The 16,709-nt window shown below is 40.2% G+C and overlaps 1 protein-coding gene across 3 annotated transcripts; it reads left to right on the forward strand.

The window, feature by feature from the left end:
• The first annotated feature begins 519 nt into the window (after positions 1-519).
• Positions 520-16,708, forward strand: LOC148318923 (lysine-specific demethylase 2B-like). 3 transcript variants are annotated; one of them, XM_088280765.1, is made up of 22 exons: positions 520-669; positions 1,420-1,564; positions 1,640-1,718; positions 1,802-1,848; positions 1,998-2,176; positions 2,624-2,730; positions 3,100-3,193; positions 3,488-3,641; positions 4,044-4,159; positions 4,233-4,359; positions 4,583-4,950; positions 5,333-5,419; positions 9,847-10,089; positions 11,390-11,533; positions 12,094-12,180; positions 12,282-12,575; positions 12,953-13,285; positions 13,742-14,283; positions 14,399-14,562; positions 14,782-14,943; positions 15,039-15,257; positions 15,392-16,708. In XM_088280765.1, the coding sequence occupies exons 1-22, from the start codon at positions 625-627 to the stop codon at positions 15,595-15,597; spliced, it is 3,942 nt and encodes a 1,313-aa protein (XP_088136891.1). In that variant the 5' UTR covers positions 520-624; the 3' UTR covers positions 15,598-16,708. The 3 variants fall into 3 exon arrangements, with proteins under 3 accessions (XP_088136891.1, XP_088136892.1, XP_088136893.1); XM_088280766.1 differs by having other exon boundaries at positions 12,291-12,575; XM_088280767.1 differs by lacking the exon at positions 15,392-16,708 and having other exon boundaries at positions 14,782-14,965; positions 15,039-15,198.
• Position 16,709: the final 1 nt, after the last annotated feature.

Here is a 16,709-nt window from a genome sequence, read left to right on the forward strand (position 1 = left end):
GGATAAATAATTTTATTTTATGAGTTTTTTTAATAAGCATTTTTACGCGCAACGATTTATTATTGTCACATGACTCCAGTCAGCCAATATAGAGAGTGCTTAGATTCTACCGAGCCAATGAAGAGGGCCTGCTTACCTTGTCCCGGAAGTGTCAATAATGGCAACGATAGGCAGTTAATTTTTACTTGTCTTCCAATAATCAATAATGCCACTCTGCTAAAATAGCTATACTAAAACGAAACGCTTTTTCGTGTACGGTTCATTTTCTGGCTTTTAATCATAACAAAATGACGTTCTTTCATTTAAAAAAATGAATGAAAATATCAGTGCTTTGGGTCACATTTATTAATTTTGTATTATATTTTATATTGTACCCTATTTTTGGTTAACAATAATTGTTAATGTTTCAATGTTCGACTAAAATTATTATTATTGTATGGTTTTTATGAGAATGTAACAAAAAAAAAACAATGACGTTGTCCACCAATGTTTTGGTTCCTGGTGGTGACGTAACACACAAAAACATGGTTCCCTTGTTTTGGACCTGTGAAGCGTGCTGCGCGCTACGCGCGGAGATGCTGTCTCGAGGCTGAACGAGTGGAAGAGTCTTTCCCCCAGCAGGCCATGGCTCAGGATGGGGAAAGGTGTGCCGAGTCCGGCCGCCGGCTGGTGAGTAACCGAGAGCCGTGGCGACGTTTGCCCGACGAGAGGGCAGAGGCTTGGAGCTAATTAGTTAGCCGAGCTAATGCCAGGCACCGTGTCGTTGTAGTAGTAGTAGTAGTAATAGTAGTTGTATCTCTGGTACATCACAGCGCTGACAAGTTCATTATTTTTTTTTAATATTATGTGGCATTGCATGCGAGACAGAATTGTAAGGTCAACATTGAAAGCCTTTTTTTGTTTTGTTTTGTCACAACACGTTATTTGTTAATTTGACATCATAATTAGATAAAATTCTAAAGCCCCTCGGTATATAATAGAAGCACACAAAGGAGTATTAACAATGGCCAAAATGCTATAAGAATCAAGTCTGTTTGTGTGCAAGATTAATGTAATTTTTTTGAGTGGAAAAATAAAATGTAAGGTAATATAAGATGAAAAGTCATATTTTGCATGAATATAAGTTATTTCTTTTGGGCAAAAGATGCAATACTCTGAAAAAAATGTTTTTTTTGGGGGGGGTTAAAAAGTTGTATTTATGCAAAACAAAGCTTAAAAGAATGGTTTGTTGTTGTTTAAGATAAAAAGCTTTAAAAAGTTTTTGCATTCTGAGGAAAAAAGTTGTGTTTTGGAGAAAAAGTGTTTTTTGATGGCGGTTGTTTTTTGAACATCAACATTTTGGGGGAAACAAATGCAAGTGAATGTCATGTGTATGTTGTAAATTTACAACCTTAAAGCGTGTGTTTTGAAAACGGGTAGCGGTCCATTTGCCGGCGGCTGTATGACGAAAATGAGGACCTGTCCGATGTGGAGGAGATGGTCAACATCCGAGGATTCAGTGTGGAGGACAAGCTGGCCAGTGACAACTACGCCGCACACTTTGCGTGTTTTATGGAAGCTAAAGGTAAAACACGGTCACACACTCTCACATCATCAGTTTATATGAGCAATGAATCATCCCCCTTTTCTGTACGTACAGACTTCACGTACGAATATGTGCAACGGGAGGGTCTAAAAGTTCCACTTATTTTCAAAGAGAAAGAAGGACTTGGGATCATGTAAGTACTTATTTCCTTTTTTTTTTACAAAATGAACAATAACTATCAACTGAGCAAAACATTTTTTTTTTAAATGTTCACAGAATGCCCGATCCGGAATTCACAGTGTCGGAAATTAAAGGCTTAGTCGGTAAGTCAAATGCTATTATTGAGTCATTTTGCCATGCATTTGGCCCCTCAAAACAATTTTGACAGAATAAAAAAAAAAAAAAAAAAAAAAATTTTATCCATCTGATCCTACTTTGTATGAACAGTTTTGTCTCCTACTTCTGTATTCAGGCAGCCGTCGCTCGGTGGATGTGATGGACGTGAGCACTCAGAAAGGTTCGGAAATGAGCATGGCCCAGTTTGTGCGCTACTACGAGACGCCGGAGGAAGAGCGCGACAAATTGTTTAACGTGATCAGTTTGGAGTTCAGCCACACCAAGCTGGAGAACCTCATCAAGCGACCCACTGTGGTACGTCACTCTCCTTATGCGTTGCTCGGAAAATCGAGTAACCAGTAATCAATGATGGCATTTTGAACACACAATTGAAAATTTAATTAATTAAGTAAATATATTTTCTTCAATATTAACATCAATTTTGGGGAAAAATGAATATTAGGAAAAGAAATATAATTTTAGAGAAAAAAAGTTATAAAAGTATGAGAATAAAATCAAGCTGTATTTTGGGGGGGGGACTCAAAATATTATGACAATCAAGTCCTAACATATGAAGATTCTTTTTCTGAAAAGATTTGTCAATGTCCGATTATAAATATATTTATATATATATATATATATATATATATCCCATTCATTGATTAATGTGAAAATAATCGACATGTGAATCAATGATTAAAATAATCGTTCGTTGTAGCCTGAATTAGAAAGTTAGTGCTGCCTCTTTTCGAATCCTCCCAGGTTGATCAGGTGGACTGGGTAGACAACATGTGGCCTTCGTATCTGAAGCAAAGCCAAACCGAAGGCACCAACGTCATCTCGGAGATGAAATATCCGAAAGTCCAAAGGTAGGTGCAGTGGAAAGTCGGACAAGTGTACCTAATGTTGTGTCCGCCGAACATAGAGAGTATTTCATGGGATCGAGTTTATTTTTAGTCATGTCTTGAGAAATGCTCAGCGTAAGACTGTTCAAATAATTCCCCCGGTTATGTTCTTTTCTGCTTCCTCCTGAGATTCTCTCCCATAAAATTAAGGCTCATCTACTCTAACTCCCATCTTGCTCCATGACTGAATTATTAATGGCCCCCTTGGAGACTTCGCACTCTTCAGTTTACATCCCTTTTCAACGCCCGACGCCTTTTCCAGTGCTCTTTTGCTATTGTTTCTAGATAAGCACATTTGTTTAACCAACCATATATGTGCATTTTCTGTCCTAGGTATTGTTTGATGAGTGTGAAGGGCTGCTATACGGACTTCCACATCGATTTCGGGGGAACCTCCGTGTGGTATCATGTCTTCAAGGGGCAAAAAGTGTGTATGCAATGGTGTTGTCGTGACAACCATTTCAAGAGTGGTTCTATTTTTTTAAAGAAATTACATTACGAGATTGAAGCCATACTTTTTTTTTTAGACTAGTTTATTTTTTGGTGGGGGGGTATTTTGAGAAAGATTTTTTTTTTTTTTTAAAGATACGTTTTTTTCCCAAATTCTACTTAACACGTATTTCTTTATCATTGTATGAGACTAAAGTAACCAGTCAGAATCTTTTTAAGATAACAAGTCATGCTGTATTTGGGAATGTTGTTGCCTTTTGTTGACGCTCAGGTGTTCTGGTTGGTGCCCCCGACGCTGCACAACCTGGCCCTGTACGAGGACTGGGTGTTGTCGGGCAAACAGAGCGACGTCTTCCTGGGAGATCGTGCTGACGGATGCCAGAGAGTGGAGCTCAAGCAGGGATACACTTTCTTCATCCCATCTGGTGGGTTCCTATTTCACAACATTTTATTATTTATTTATTGATTTAATACCATTTTGTGAGTTAGGTAGGAATATTACTCTTGTAACTAATGTATTTTTTAGATGATGAGAATAAAGTTATTTTTTCTTGATAAATGTGATTTTTGTTTGTTGTTTTTTTTCCCCGAGATAAATAAAATGATACTTTTCTGAAAAGGTAACTAAATTATTACTAAAATATAGAACATTTTCAATATACCTTTTTTTCCAAAAATATTTTTACACTATTTTGAGACTAGGGTTTTATTTTGCAGGATAACTTTTTAGATTTATAAAAGTTATGATATTTTCTTTTTTTATTTGTCCATTATTTTGGGGTGAAATGTATTTTTTTTTAAGCTTGTGTTGTCTTTGTGTGTTTTAGGATGGATTCATGCGGTGTACACTCCCGAGGACACGCTGGTCTTTGGCGGCAACATCCTGCACAGCTTTAACATTCCGATGCAGCTCACCATCCACGAGATTGAAAACCGTACAAAGGTGAGGTTAAGCAGATGTGCAAAGACATAGAAGCTAAAACTAACTTAAAAATGTTTGGGTTTTTTTCCTTCAGGTTCACTCCAAGTTCCGCTTCCCCTTCTACTATGAGATGTGTTGGTACGTCCTGGAGAGATACATGCACTGCCTGACCAAACGGTCCTACCTTTCTCAGGAGATCCGGAAGGAACCTTTTCTCATCGGTCAGCACAATCACGCTCATCTGGCGCATTCACAATAGCTGTAAATGTAACAAAGTGCTTAACAGAACAATTAACGTAAAATAACGATAATACGACTGATCCCATAACATAAAATGATCATCAATGATGATTTATTACGGCATCCCCGCAATTTCCTTGTTAGCTTATCAGTCAGCCGAAAGCCAGCATAGCATTTATTTATTTTTCTTTCTTTTCCTTCCAGACTATGAGACAAAAGTCCACATGGGCAGCCCCTGCTCCGACTCGCGAAGTCAGGACATGAACGAGGACTGGTGCGATTCACATTTCAGGGATGACCTGTGTGAAAAACCAGAAGTGGTTTCCAGCCAGCAACGCCCGGAAGCCATGTTGCCCGCCTACTCTGAGGACAGCTGCTACCCCGCCTCCAACGCTGCGGACTTTCCATCTGAATCGCTGACCTTGGAATGGCACAATAAGTGGATTCATCTGACGGAATTTGAAATCAACGGCCTGAAGAAACTGGTGGAAAAGCTGGAGTCGCTACCTGAGCATAAGAGAGAAGTTCCAGAGGGATTGGAGAACCCGCTAGGCCTGCTGGAGGACATGAAGGTGAGGGAGCACTTTCTCCTCAAGTAAACACAAAAAAACTAAACGCACGCAGAATAAAGTTGGCCATTTTTTAGATTAAAAATAATATATATTTGAGAAATAGAGTGGAACCTGGATTTAGAGAATGAAACTATTGCAGGACGCCAAAACATTTACGGACCAGGATAATGTTTCCCCTTTCCCAAAGTCGTATTTTTAAAGGGACTAAAGTTGTATTTTTTGAGATCACTTTTTTAAAGAACTATATCGTGATATTACAAGAAAAAGAGTTTCTTTTTTTCTTTTCTTTTTTTTTTTTTTTTTTTAGATTGCAACAAAAACAACAACGATTTACCCATCGACATCATGAATTTAATCAAGTCTTTTTTATTGTCGGCTGCAGGTGGTCTTAAAGGAACATGCCGATGATGACCCAAAGTTAGCCATCACTGGACTTCCGGTTGTGTTCTGGCCAAAGAAAACCATCAAGGTAGTTTTTTTTTTTTTGTCGCTCTTCTGCATTGTTCACAAAACGGCGAGAAAATTCAGAAGGAGCTCAAACTAGCATGGCTTTTCCTGCATAGATGCGACGGCCACCTGCTGCTTAACAGCCCTGTGTGTGTGTGTGTGTTTGTGTGTGCAAGCACCTGTGTTTGCTTTTTTTTTTTGCAATGCGATGCCATCTGTCTGTATTGGCCCTGTGTGATCGTCATGAATATGAGCGCATCCCCTCTCCTCAGGAGAGGAGATACGCTGCACGCCACGAGGTTTGCTCATTAGTTGGGTGAGTTGATCGAGGCCGTTGTGTCGCCGTGACCTCTCTCTTGCTTGACCTTCCTTCCCATCTATGGCACTCTTGGCACACCAACTAGTTGAATCCAGTGAGGAGCGACGAGCCAAACATTGTCACGTGGGCGATTACCTCTTTACGTGTGTGACAAAACAACCAACTATTTAGAATAGATAAAAGAATAGGTAAAAAACTTCATTCATGGCCGTAGTTGTAGTATTAAAAAAAAACAATTTATCCGATTAGAATTCTTTTGAGAACATGTTTTCAAATAAAAATGAACCTATATTTATGTATATGTGTATTATTTTTAATTGTGAGCAATAAATCAGAATTTTTCCAAGATAAATGTCATAGTTTTAAGATTTTTAAAATACGTTGGACAGATAATAAATGGATGGAAAAAAATTAGGAGAATATTGTTGTATTTTTTTAGTTAAAAGGTTACATCAGTTTAGAAAAAATTGTAATATTGCCAGAATAAACTCATAAACATAACATTCAATTTTAAAAAAAACCCTGTAACAAATAAGATGAATTCTAATTTTCTGCTTTCCTTTTTTACTGCCGTCTGTCTCCATTGGCAATTCATCGTGTGATGATTATGAATCTATGCGCACCTCCTCTGCTGATTGGTGGAGGGCGTACCTATTGGGATGCACGCCAGCCTCTCATTGGCTGCGCACAGCCTCCCCCGTATATTAATGAGGCTGGCTGGTCTTGTGCTGCCGACATCTGCTGGAGATATTGTGGAGTTGTAGGGAGGAGGAGGAGGAGGAGGAGGAGACGAGTGCAGCCATGTCATTTGGTCGCGCGTTGGACAGCGTGTGAAAAAGCCACCATGGCCATGTCGCTCAGCGCCGACGATGAGGACTACGACTCTGACTCGGAGCAGGTTAGGCGCCCCCACCCGCCCATCTTTCAAGCAGGCTTGCGTAGTGCCGAGGCCACCGGAGGAATGTGTGTGCACGCAGCACCTCTGCTGCGTAGCGGGAAGATTGAGCTACCTGACGATAAACACAGATGAAATTCCCTTTGCTGGTCTTTTATGTGACAGGTTTGCTGCGTGTGTGCGTTTGAGTGTCATGAATCCCTCCATAAGTGTGTTTTTTTCCAGCTGAGAGCCTGAAGGCTGTGATTGGTTTTGAAACTGCAATGTACAAACAGTAGATTTGTTCTTCTGAATTTTTTATTTATCTATTTTTTTCCATTTATTGCCATTCAGCATTATCGGCGTGACATAACGCGCACACAGAGGACCGTTGTTGCACCCTTTTACCAAATTGTGACAATGATAATATTGTAGTTGTTGCCTTGTGAGTCAAAAAGGATAAATACAAGAATACAAGAACTTACATTTGAGTACTGGCCGATAAAGAGTGCAAGTACTTGATTATGTCAATACGTCTTGCGGTTGTGAATAAAATAAGTTTTATCTGAACGAAATATTGTTTGAAAATTCAAACCTCTCTTGAACATGGCATAACGAAAGCTGAACGATCAATCAAATTCATTGGGCCCCTGCTATTCATATTCATTCACATTTATATATATATATATATATATATATATATATATATATATATATATTAGTGGCATTAAAAATTAAGATGCTTATAATCCAGAAAATACGCTTGTCCTTTTTTTTCTTTTTTTTGAAGAGTATAAGGAATTCTTTAAAAAAAAAAAAAAACTATATATATATATATATATATATATTTAAATTCTCTAAAAATGATATATTTGTTATTGTATGATGACTCTTTTTTTTCCTTGAAAAAAGCCAATTTTTAATTCCAATGGCATTTAGCATCACATGTGGTTATTACACTTAATTGGACAGTTAGTAGTTGCATTTTAATTAGGATTATGGGGGGGGGGATGCACTGATGAGTCGTGCAATAAACCAAAGAAAATGGAAAATACAATACAACTTTAGGCAACTCTGTTTTTTTTTTTTGGTTTGTATAGAGATATAACAAACATTTTAATCAGATTATCACATATTAGGAGACATCAGCGACATTTCTGGACATTGATGAGATATTCTATATTTCCGTCAAATCATATTTGCTGTGCTTTGCTTCATTTTTGTATTTTGCCGATATTCCCATTACTGGTGTTGTTCGTCTGTTCTTGTAGTTCCTCGCCCGTAATCCCCATTTGAATCTCCTCAGATCCGGACCGGGCCCGATTACAGCATCCCGAACCCATTCAGTATCTCCCACTAAACCCGTTGGCTAACCTGACATCTGACTGGCTCCTACATTTCACGCCAGTATTCGAATAATAGACCACCCTGCGCTTCTCTTTCATTGTGTCAATAGTGATCTTATTGGTTCTGTGCGCGTGTCCGTGTGTGTGTGTCAGAACTGGGCTGTTGCTATGCTGACGATGGGGTGGGGGGTGGGGGGGAATGAAATCCGCACCGAGCGACAGCTGATCTTGATTTCTAACAGCTGATGTTTATTTTGTTTTCATCAATTTATATTGTTTACTATATACATGTACATTATTTTTTTGTTTGTTTTTTTAGAAAGGGAGAGTGTGAGAAAGGAAGGCTGGAACGATGAAAGGAGGGAAAGATTGAAGGAAGGAAGGATAAAATAAAGAGGGGGGAGGGATTCATATAAGAAGGAAAAATAGATGGAGGGAAAGAAGCTAGGATGGAATGAACGAAGGAAAGCAGGGAAAAGAAAAGAGAGATGGTAATTACGATTGTATGAAAGAAGGAAGGAAGCAAGAAGTTGCAAAGTCGCGGTCAAAGGAAGGAAGAAAACAAGGATTTATGCAAGGAAGTAAGAAAAGATTGAAAGAGAGGAATGTAGAAGGAAAAGAATGGCTGGATGGAACGAACGAACACAGACGGGGAAGAGACGCTTTGTCGACATGTCATGGGTTGTGGGTGTGTCGACTTTTTATATCCACTATGTGGAGTTGAATGGAAAGAAGGATGCAGGAATCAAAAGAGACAGAAGAACTGTAAATGCAAATCTAATTGCCAAAGTGTAGACGTTACTGTATGGTGTAAAACAAGCAGCCATGTTTGGCACCCGAGCGAAGAATACATTTGGATCGATAATGACCCAGATCAAAGACGTCTCCATTTTGCAGTTGTATGAACCGGCACCCATTTAGCGCATAGTAACCCCCCCCCCCCCACCGACGACGCACAATCGTGGCTGCCAGAGAGTGAAAACGTAGCAAAGAGCGTCCGCTTCCTCTTTGAAGTGGAAACAGGCGAGTAAGTGAGGAGCTAAATGTGGAAGACGCCTCCGGGGAGCGTCTTGATGGATCTCTTCTTTCGCTTCATCTTCCACCTCAGCATGCTTCTTTTTTTTTTTTTTGTTTTTCTTTTTATACCAGAAGAGAATTAACCGGCAATTAATCCATTCATTGTCATCTGTGAGAAGGGTGACTCTTATGTCTGAATGTTCTGAACTCCTGTTGCTGTGTCATTGTTGTATGAAAAAGGATCGTCGCGCCATATGTTGTGCCGCCAGGAAAATGTTTCTTTTGTTTTCAAGTCCGCTTTTATTCAGGCAAATTTAAAGTGTAAAATTGTTTTTCAGTCCCACATTAAATTTTTGAAATTGTAAATAAAATAACAATTTTACATGCATGCATGTCTTATCTTATTAAATGACAGTTATTTTAATATAACAAAATTGTAAAATTCTCAATTTTACATAATGCAAGTAATCGATTGATTTATGTCATTTAAATAACATATTTGTAAAATAACCACTTTTACATCCACAAACATTTTCCTAATTCTGTTAAATAAATGGTTAATCATTCATTATATTTTGCAAATAATAAATGAAAAATATTAGTAAATAATATTTTTTATAAGCATGTAAAATTTTTAATTTAGATGAATCAGTTAAATGGTGATATCCAAGTAAAGTCAAATGGAAACATTAAAACAGGACTAAATTATTATTTAAATTATTTTCCATATTTTACCAACGCATTTTTTTTTACATGGCCGATCTCTCCTTTTTAAATTCAAATACGACCTTCTAGCACAAAAGTCTGCACACCCCTGAGCTATTTTGTTTCCTGAACTTGGTATCTGAAACTAAATCTGATTGGCTTATGGATCAATGTGTTCTGCCCCTCAGGCCCGGCCTCCCCACCGACCCAAGCCCAAGATGGCGACATCCCCGGCGTCGGCCCCCAAGGTCCCGATGGGGCGCAGCGGCGGCAGCAGTACGTCGGGCGCCAGGAGGAGACGCACTCGCTGTCGCAAGTGCGAGGCCTGCTTGCGGACCGAGTGCGGCGAGTGCCACTTCTGCAAGGACATGAAAAAGTTTGGCGGGCCGGGACGCATGAAGCAGTCGTGCATTATGAGGCAGTGCATCGCGGTACGTTACCTCCATTATTATATCACGGGTTTATTCTGCTTCCAAAAAAACGTACACTAAAATGAACTGATTAGTGGTGCCTTGAGTGATGAATTCAATTCACTCCAAACACATCTCAAATCACGTTACTCTACTGAAATGAATGGAGAGGGCATTAATTTGTTCCAACCTCCAAAACATTTTTAAAAGAAAAGCATCACTCTATGTTATTGTGCATGAAACAAATTGCAAAATCCATTGAACTCATTTTCTACCATTGATGGCTATAGACGTCAAAGATCCTTTTTTTTTTTTTTTTTACTCGGCTGGTGGTGATCTATCTTGAGAGGGGGGTTCTCTGCATTCCACATTTTGCATTACAATCCCACATCAATGCTGGCATTTTAAATATTTAGTCCCCCTTTTCAACAGAAATTGCATTCTTAGTTATTGTTTCACGGCTATTTTTAGACCTTGACCTGGGGGACTTGTTCATTCAAGCCTCATCCAGATGGTTGCTATGGTGACACCAAGGAGCGCCACTTGCTCTCTTGTGCTGGGAATTGCAAGTGTATCATTGTCAGTTGAACTCGGAGGTTGAGGGGGTTGTATAATCCAGCACAGCAGGCATTTGTATGATCAATAGTCCTGGAGTATATATATATATATATATATATATATATATATATATATATTTTTTTTTTTTTATTTTTTTATTTTATTTTATTTTATTTTTTTTTTTGCATTCATTTAACGCTCAACCACTAAAGTTGGTGAAACTGTATTTATTCTTTGTTCAATTTAATGTTGTATTAATTAAATAACACTTTAATTTACTTTAATAATTGGTTAATTATTTATAAGCAAATGGATTATGAATTACAAAATAAGGTATACAATTGCAACCACATAATTTTTTTTGTAATAATAACATCAACAGTTTTTATACTGTATTTTGTATTTATTCCTTTAAGTTCATCTACAAATAAGTTGGCTAATTATAAATATAATAAATATATATTTGTCAATAATAAAATTCATACTTTTTAATAAATCCTTCATCCAATTCAATATTTGAATCATTAACAAATTTAAGATGTACTGTACATTTCATTTAAAAATATCTAATTAAAAAATACATAATTTTGATATTATACTTACAGTAATGACTTATTATTTAACTGCTAAAATAAACAATTTTACATTGACATTTGAACTATTAGTCATTCATTTGTTCACTGTAAAAGCCATTTTTGCTCACTTGTCTTCAACTGACAGTTCACATGATGATGATGATGTCGATGACGTATTCTGTGTTCAGCCGGTGCTGCCACACACGGCGGTGTGTGTGGTTTGCTTAGAAGCAGGCAAGGAGGACACGGTGGAGGAGGAGGAGGGGAAGTTCCAGCTGATGCTGATGGAGTGCTCCATCTGCAACGAGATTGTACACCCTCACTGTTTAAAGGCAAGCAATGTGTTAGGAACGTAATGCAAAGGAGAAAATTAGGACTTGACCCTTTACACTGGTCAAAAACCTTTTACAACAGTTTTTAATCAGAACTGCAAGTAAACTTTTCTAGATCCATTTTATTGCCCTTATTCTTATCTGCCGCTTATCTGCCATCGATTTTCTCTAGCATATCAAGTTTTCATAATAATAATAATAATATTATTATTATTATTATTATTATTGTTGTTGTTGTTGATATAGTCTCTTGGACTTTTTTTTCCGGAAACGTCATAGCTGTTAATAACTTTTGACAAGCTTTTATAGTTCAAATTTAAAAACACAAAAATTAAAACATCTCATAAATTGATAGAATTAAAAGATGCAGCTGACCCTGGAAAGTCTCTGCACCCTTCTCTTTTTTTTGTTTTGTTTTGTTTTTCTAATTAAAACAAATATCAGTGAAAGTTTAACATTTCGGTTATTTTGAAAAAAGAAAAAAAATGAAATTGAATTTATATTCCCCTACTCATTTTTATTGTAATTTTTTCTAATCTTCACATGGTTGTTGTGTGCAGGTGAAAGATTCCAGCGGTGTTATCAATGACGAGTTGCCAAACTGCTGGGAGTGTCCCACGTGTAACCACGCTGGGAAAACGGGCAAAGTAAGCAACTGTATGGATTAATTATGTGCTCACCAAGGTCGTTTCTGATCAACACCACAATCAAGAGGAATAAAGTGATTCTCTGCTTTCTAATCTTTTTGGCCTCAAAGCAAAAAAGAGGTCCGGGATTCAAATACGCCTCAAACCTCCCGGGCTCGCTGCTGAAAGAAGGTCGTCCGGTCCGGGACGCCAAGGAGGAGCCCGACTCCCCCTCGCCTTCCCCGGCCACCGTTGGCGCCAAGAGAAAAGCCGAACGAGATGACGAGCTTCCCAAGAAGCGCCCCCCTCTGCTGTGCCTGGATGGCTCGCCTCGGCCGAGACTGGAGGAAAACCCTCTGAGGAAAAAGAGGAAACTGTTTGACACTCAAGACGAACCCGGTGATGTCAAAAGGAAGGTCAGGGTCACATTATTAGGTACACCTGCATCTGGCACAGGGCCCACGCAAACTAAGGACAAGCTAAGGGCCCCAATGATTAAAACTGTGCTTTTTAACACGGCAACAACTTTGCTGATTAAAACAGAACAGACCCAAGAGAAAAAAAAAAAACAAGATTTATTGCGTATTTTCTGAACTATAGAGCGCCCCTAGTGGTGAAAGAAATGTCCACAGAAAAGCTGCACCCTTGTATTAGCCGCATGGTTCAAAATCTAGGAAAAAAGTTGCGGACATTTTTTTTTTTTTTACTCGGCTGTTAGTGAACTCGTAATTGTCTGCCCAAACTCAAATGACGGCTGTCCATGTCGATCCTCACTGTTGTCTCTTTTGCAAAGATCTCAAAACTGGACCAGCCTCTGAGCGCCAAGCTGCTGCGGCACATCAAGACGGAAAACGACCTCGGCGAGTACGAGGACAACCTGGAAGACAAATTTTCTGTGCACCGGTTTCACTTCAAAGCCAAAAAGGAGTTGGACGGCCGAGAGGCGGACGACGATGAGGAGGGAGAAAAAGACGACTACAAATCCAAAGTGTTTATGAATCCTCTGAGGAGAACGACGGCGACCGGAGAGAGCAAACAGATGTCCAAAAGCGCCTCAGCAGTGGGAGCGAGCGCCGGCGGCGAGGAGGCCGGCGAGAGGCCCTCCGAGATGTCACCAGAAAATAAAGTAAGGTTGCAACAAGTGATGGAATGAATCCAGTCATGTGATTCAAATCTCCCCCCTCCACATTAGTTTTTTGTTGATCATTCAAAAAAAGCTAACTCACTTTTCAATATTCACAAATTCATTTTTTTTTCTTTGCCATGGATCATTTCCTCAATTTACTCAGCAAAATTCTTGTTTTAAGATATTTTTGTGCTCTGTCAGTAATGTCCTAAGATGCCACAAGATGGCGCCGAAGGAAAGTAGTTGTGATACAAACAGCGAGAGAGACAAGCTTTGTGCATGGAGGTGGAGCCAAGTTTAGCCTGGCTTCTTATTGGAAAAATACAGAAAGTCTTGTGATGGAATAATTGAACATTATTGTACATATATAGTTAAATGCAACTACTTTGTACTGAAGAGGTCATTCTTTCATATGCTACTTGAAGGAATTTACATGCAAATTTGCTTCCCTTCAAGGCTCGCTATCAACGCAGACGCCTGGTCAAGATCGAAGACAGCGTCAAGCACCAGAAAAGCTCGGCCAACCAGCTTCTCAGTCAGCCAAAGTCGGAGGACAAAAGGGAAGAGGCGACCAATCAAAACAGGAGGACGCTCAAATCCGAGGAGCTCCCGTCCAATCGGAACCACAGACCGGTCAAGGCGGAGCCCGATCCGAGATGGCCTCTAAATAATGGCAGCGGGGACCTCGGCGGCTGGATGCGACACAGGCTGGAGGAAAACGGGACTCCGCGACGCCACTCGCCGCTCAGCTGCAACCGGAGCACTCCGGTCGCGCCGCTCGCACAGCGCCCGCTGCCTTGCCGCTCGCCGCCCAAATGCGTCCAAATGGAGCGCCACGTCATCAGACCGCCTCCCATCAGCCCCCCGCCCGACCGGCTTCCCCTGAATGACGGCCTGGAGCACGCCATGCGGCGCGAGGCCTGGATGTCCGTCTTCGCTCACCTGGTGCTCCGAGATCTCTGCGTGTGTATGCGCGTGTGCAGGACGTGGAACCGATGGTGAGTTTTCACACTTTTTTTTTTTTTTTGCTGCGGTTCACTGGATATTGTGTACACCTTTGCCACCTGTTGGCAGTATTTACTCTATTAAAAATGACATTTTGTTGATGGCCAGGTGTTGCGACAAGAGGCTGTGGAAGCGCATCAATCTGAACCGCTGCAAGTCCATCACACCTCTCATGCTGAGCGGGATCATCCGGAGGCAGCCGGTCGCCCTCGACCTGAGCTGGACTAACATCTCCAAGAAGCAACTCAGCTGGCTCATCAACAGACTGCCAGGTATTAAAACAGTTTGTTGAGTTATAATTGTGACGAAACAATCTGCATGTTTGATTGTCTATATTTGTCCTGCCATTGGCCTATAAAAATGTGTCCAGTGAGGATCCACGTACTCTATTTGTGCCTTTCAGTCTTCTGACGCAACGCTAACGTCAAAATTGCAGTGATTTCTGTAGTGAAAGTGTAAAAGAGAACTCAATTCTGAAGCTGTCCGTGCAGGTTTGCGAGTGCTGTTGTTGTCGGGGTGCTCGTGGGTGGCCGTCTCCGCTCTGTGCACCTCCTGCTGTCCTCTCCTGAGAACGCTGGACGTTCAGTGGGTGGAGGGACTGAAAGACGCCCAAATGAGGGACCTGCTCTCTCCCACTACTGATAACAGGCCCGGTACCAACTGTTCATTTTCTCCGTACGTTTAGATTCACTCTTGTTGGATTTTACCGCATCATGGACTTCCCTCCGCCGTTTATCGCCCCCTACAGGCCAGCTGGACAACCGTAGCAAGCTGCGTCACGTGGAGGACCTCCGTCTGGCCGGCTTGGACGTCACGGACGCCACGCTGCACCTCATCATCCGCCACATGGCTGCGCTGTCCAAGCTGGACCTGAGCTACTGCAACCACGTCACCGACCAGTCCGTCAACATCCTGACGGCCGCAGGGACCACCACTCGGGACTCCCTGACGGATGTCAACCTCTCAGGTGGGATGCTGAAAACTGAAATACAAAGTATTGCTTTGGCGCCATTTTTGTGGCATCTTGGGGACGTTTTCATGATACGTTTTTTTTTTTTTTTTCTAATCGTCTACTAACCCTCGCCATTTGTGCCCCGCCAGTGTGCAACAGGGTGACGGACCAATCGCTGACCTACTTCAAGCGCTGCGGCAGCATCCGCCGCATCGACCTGCGCTTCTGCAAGCAGGTGAGCAGGGAGGGCTGCCAGCGCTTCGTGGCCGAGATGTCGGTCAGTGTTCAGTTTGAGTTGATCGACGACAAACTGCTGCAGAGGATCCAACCCGCCGGCGCCACTGCCCGCGATTAATGCGTCGCTCCACACGGGGGCGCTGCAGCACCACTGGAGGAGGAGGAAGGAAAAAAGAGGATAAAGGCACTGTGTGCTGTTTCCCCTTGCCAACTACTGAGCCAGAATGTATTTAAAAAAAAAAGGAAACAGTTCTTGCCAAATGTTTAGCCAGCCCTTCCCATTCGATAGCACAAGGAAGCATCTCTAAACCTTTGACTGCAACTGTCTAACATTTTTATTTATTTCTTCAATTTTTTTTTTCTGTTCGAGAGTGACTATTTTTGTAGCAGAAAGCGTTTCCTACATTCATATAATGGATTATACTACTGATATTGATAATCAGTACACAGTGTTATTGTTTTTATTTTTCACTTTCATATTTATTGAAGCACATTTGTCTCTTCGTTAACGTCTGTATAGTTTACGTTTCTTGCGCCTATTTCACGAATGCTGACACTGTCGAGTGTATTCAAGCATATAAACAGGTTCATCTCAATAATTAGAATATGATGGACACTAATTACATTTAAAATGTTTTTTTTTCTGAAACTAATTTATTATATACAGTACTATATCCGGAAAATATTAAGTTTTCCCAAAATCCAATTGCAGAAAATTAAAACTGGTCCAAAAAAAAAAAGAACTACAACAACAAAAGGGAAAAACAAGGTCTCTTGATTTGTTTTTGCTTAGAGCTATACATGTACAATTTTTTTCTTTGTTCCTTGCTAAAAGCTTCTGTTAAAAGTTCATCATTCTGCCGTTCCGTGTGTTATTTGTGGAGAAAGTCTACTTTTAGCTCAGCATGCATGCTTGCTCTTTCAACAAAATTAAGCATCATTAGTTTGAATGCTGTCACTTTAGAAAAGAACAGAAAGAGAATAACTGTATTTAAAGCAGTGCAAAAAGTGAGGACAATTTAATGCACTTTTCTTGTCTTTCTATGTGGATTTTTGTTCACTTCCAATTTTGTACTTTTTTTTATACTTTAAAAGTCATCAGACATGTTTACATTATTTGGTACGGTTAAACCACTCTATGTGTATTCTACATGTTGACTGTAAATGCTGTACACATTTAAAGCCTCTAGGGAACGTTTGGGATATTAAAAGCCTTTTAAAAAAACAAAA

Source organism: Idiotropiscis lumnitzeri, chromosome 18, assembly GCF_059441095.1.
Source record: "Idiotropiscis lumnitzeri isolate Australia: NSW breed Sydney's pygmy pipehorse chromosome 18, RoL_Ilum_1.0, whole genome shotgun sequence".
Lineage (NCBI taxonomy): Eukaryota > Metazoa > Chordata > Actinopteri > Syngnathiformes > Syngnathidae > Idiotropiscis > Idiotropiscis lumnitzeri.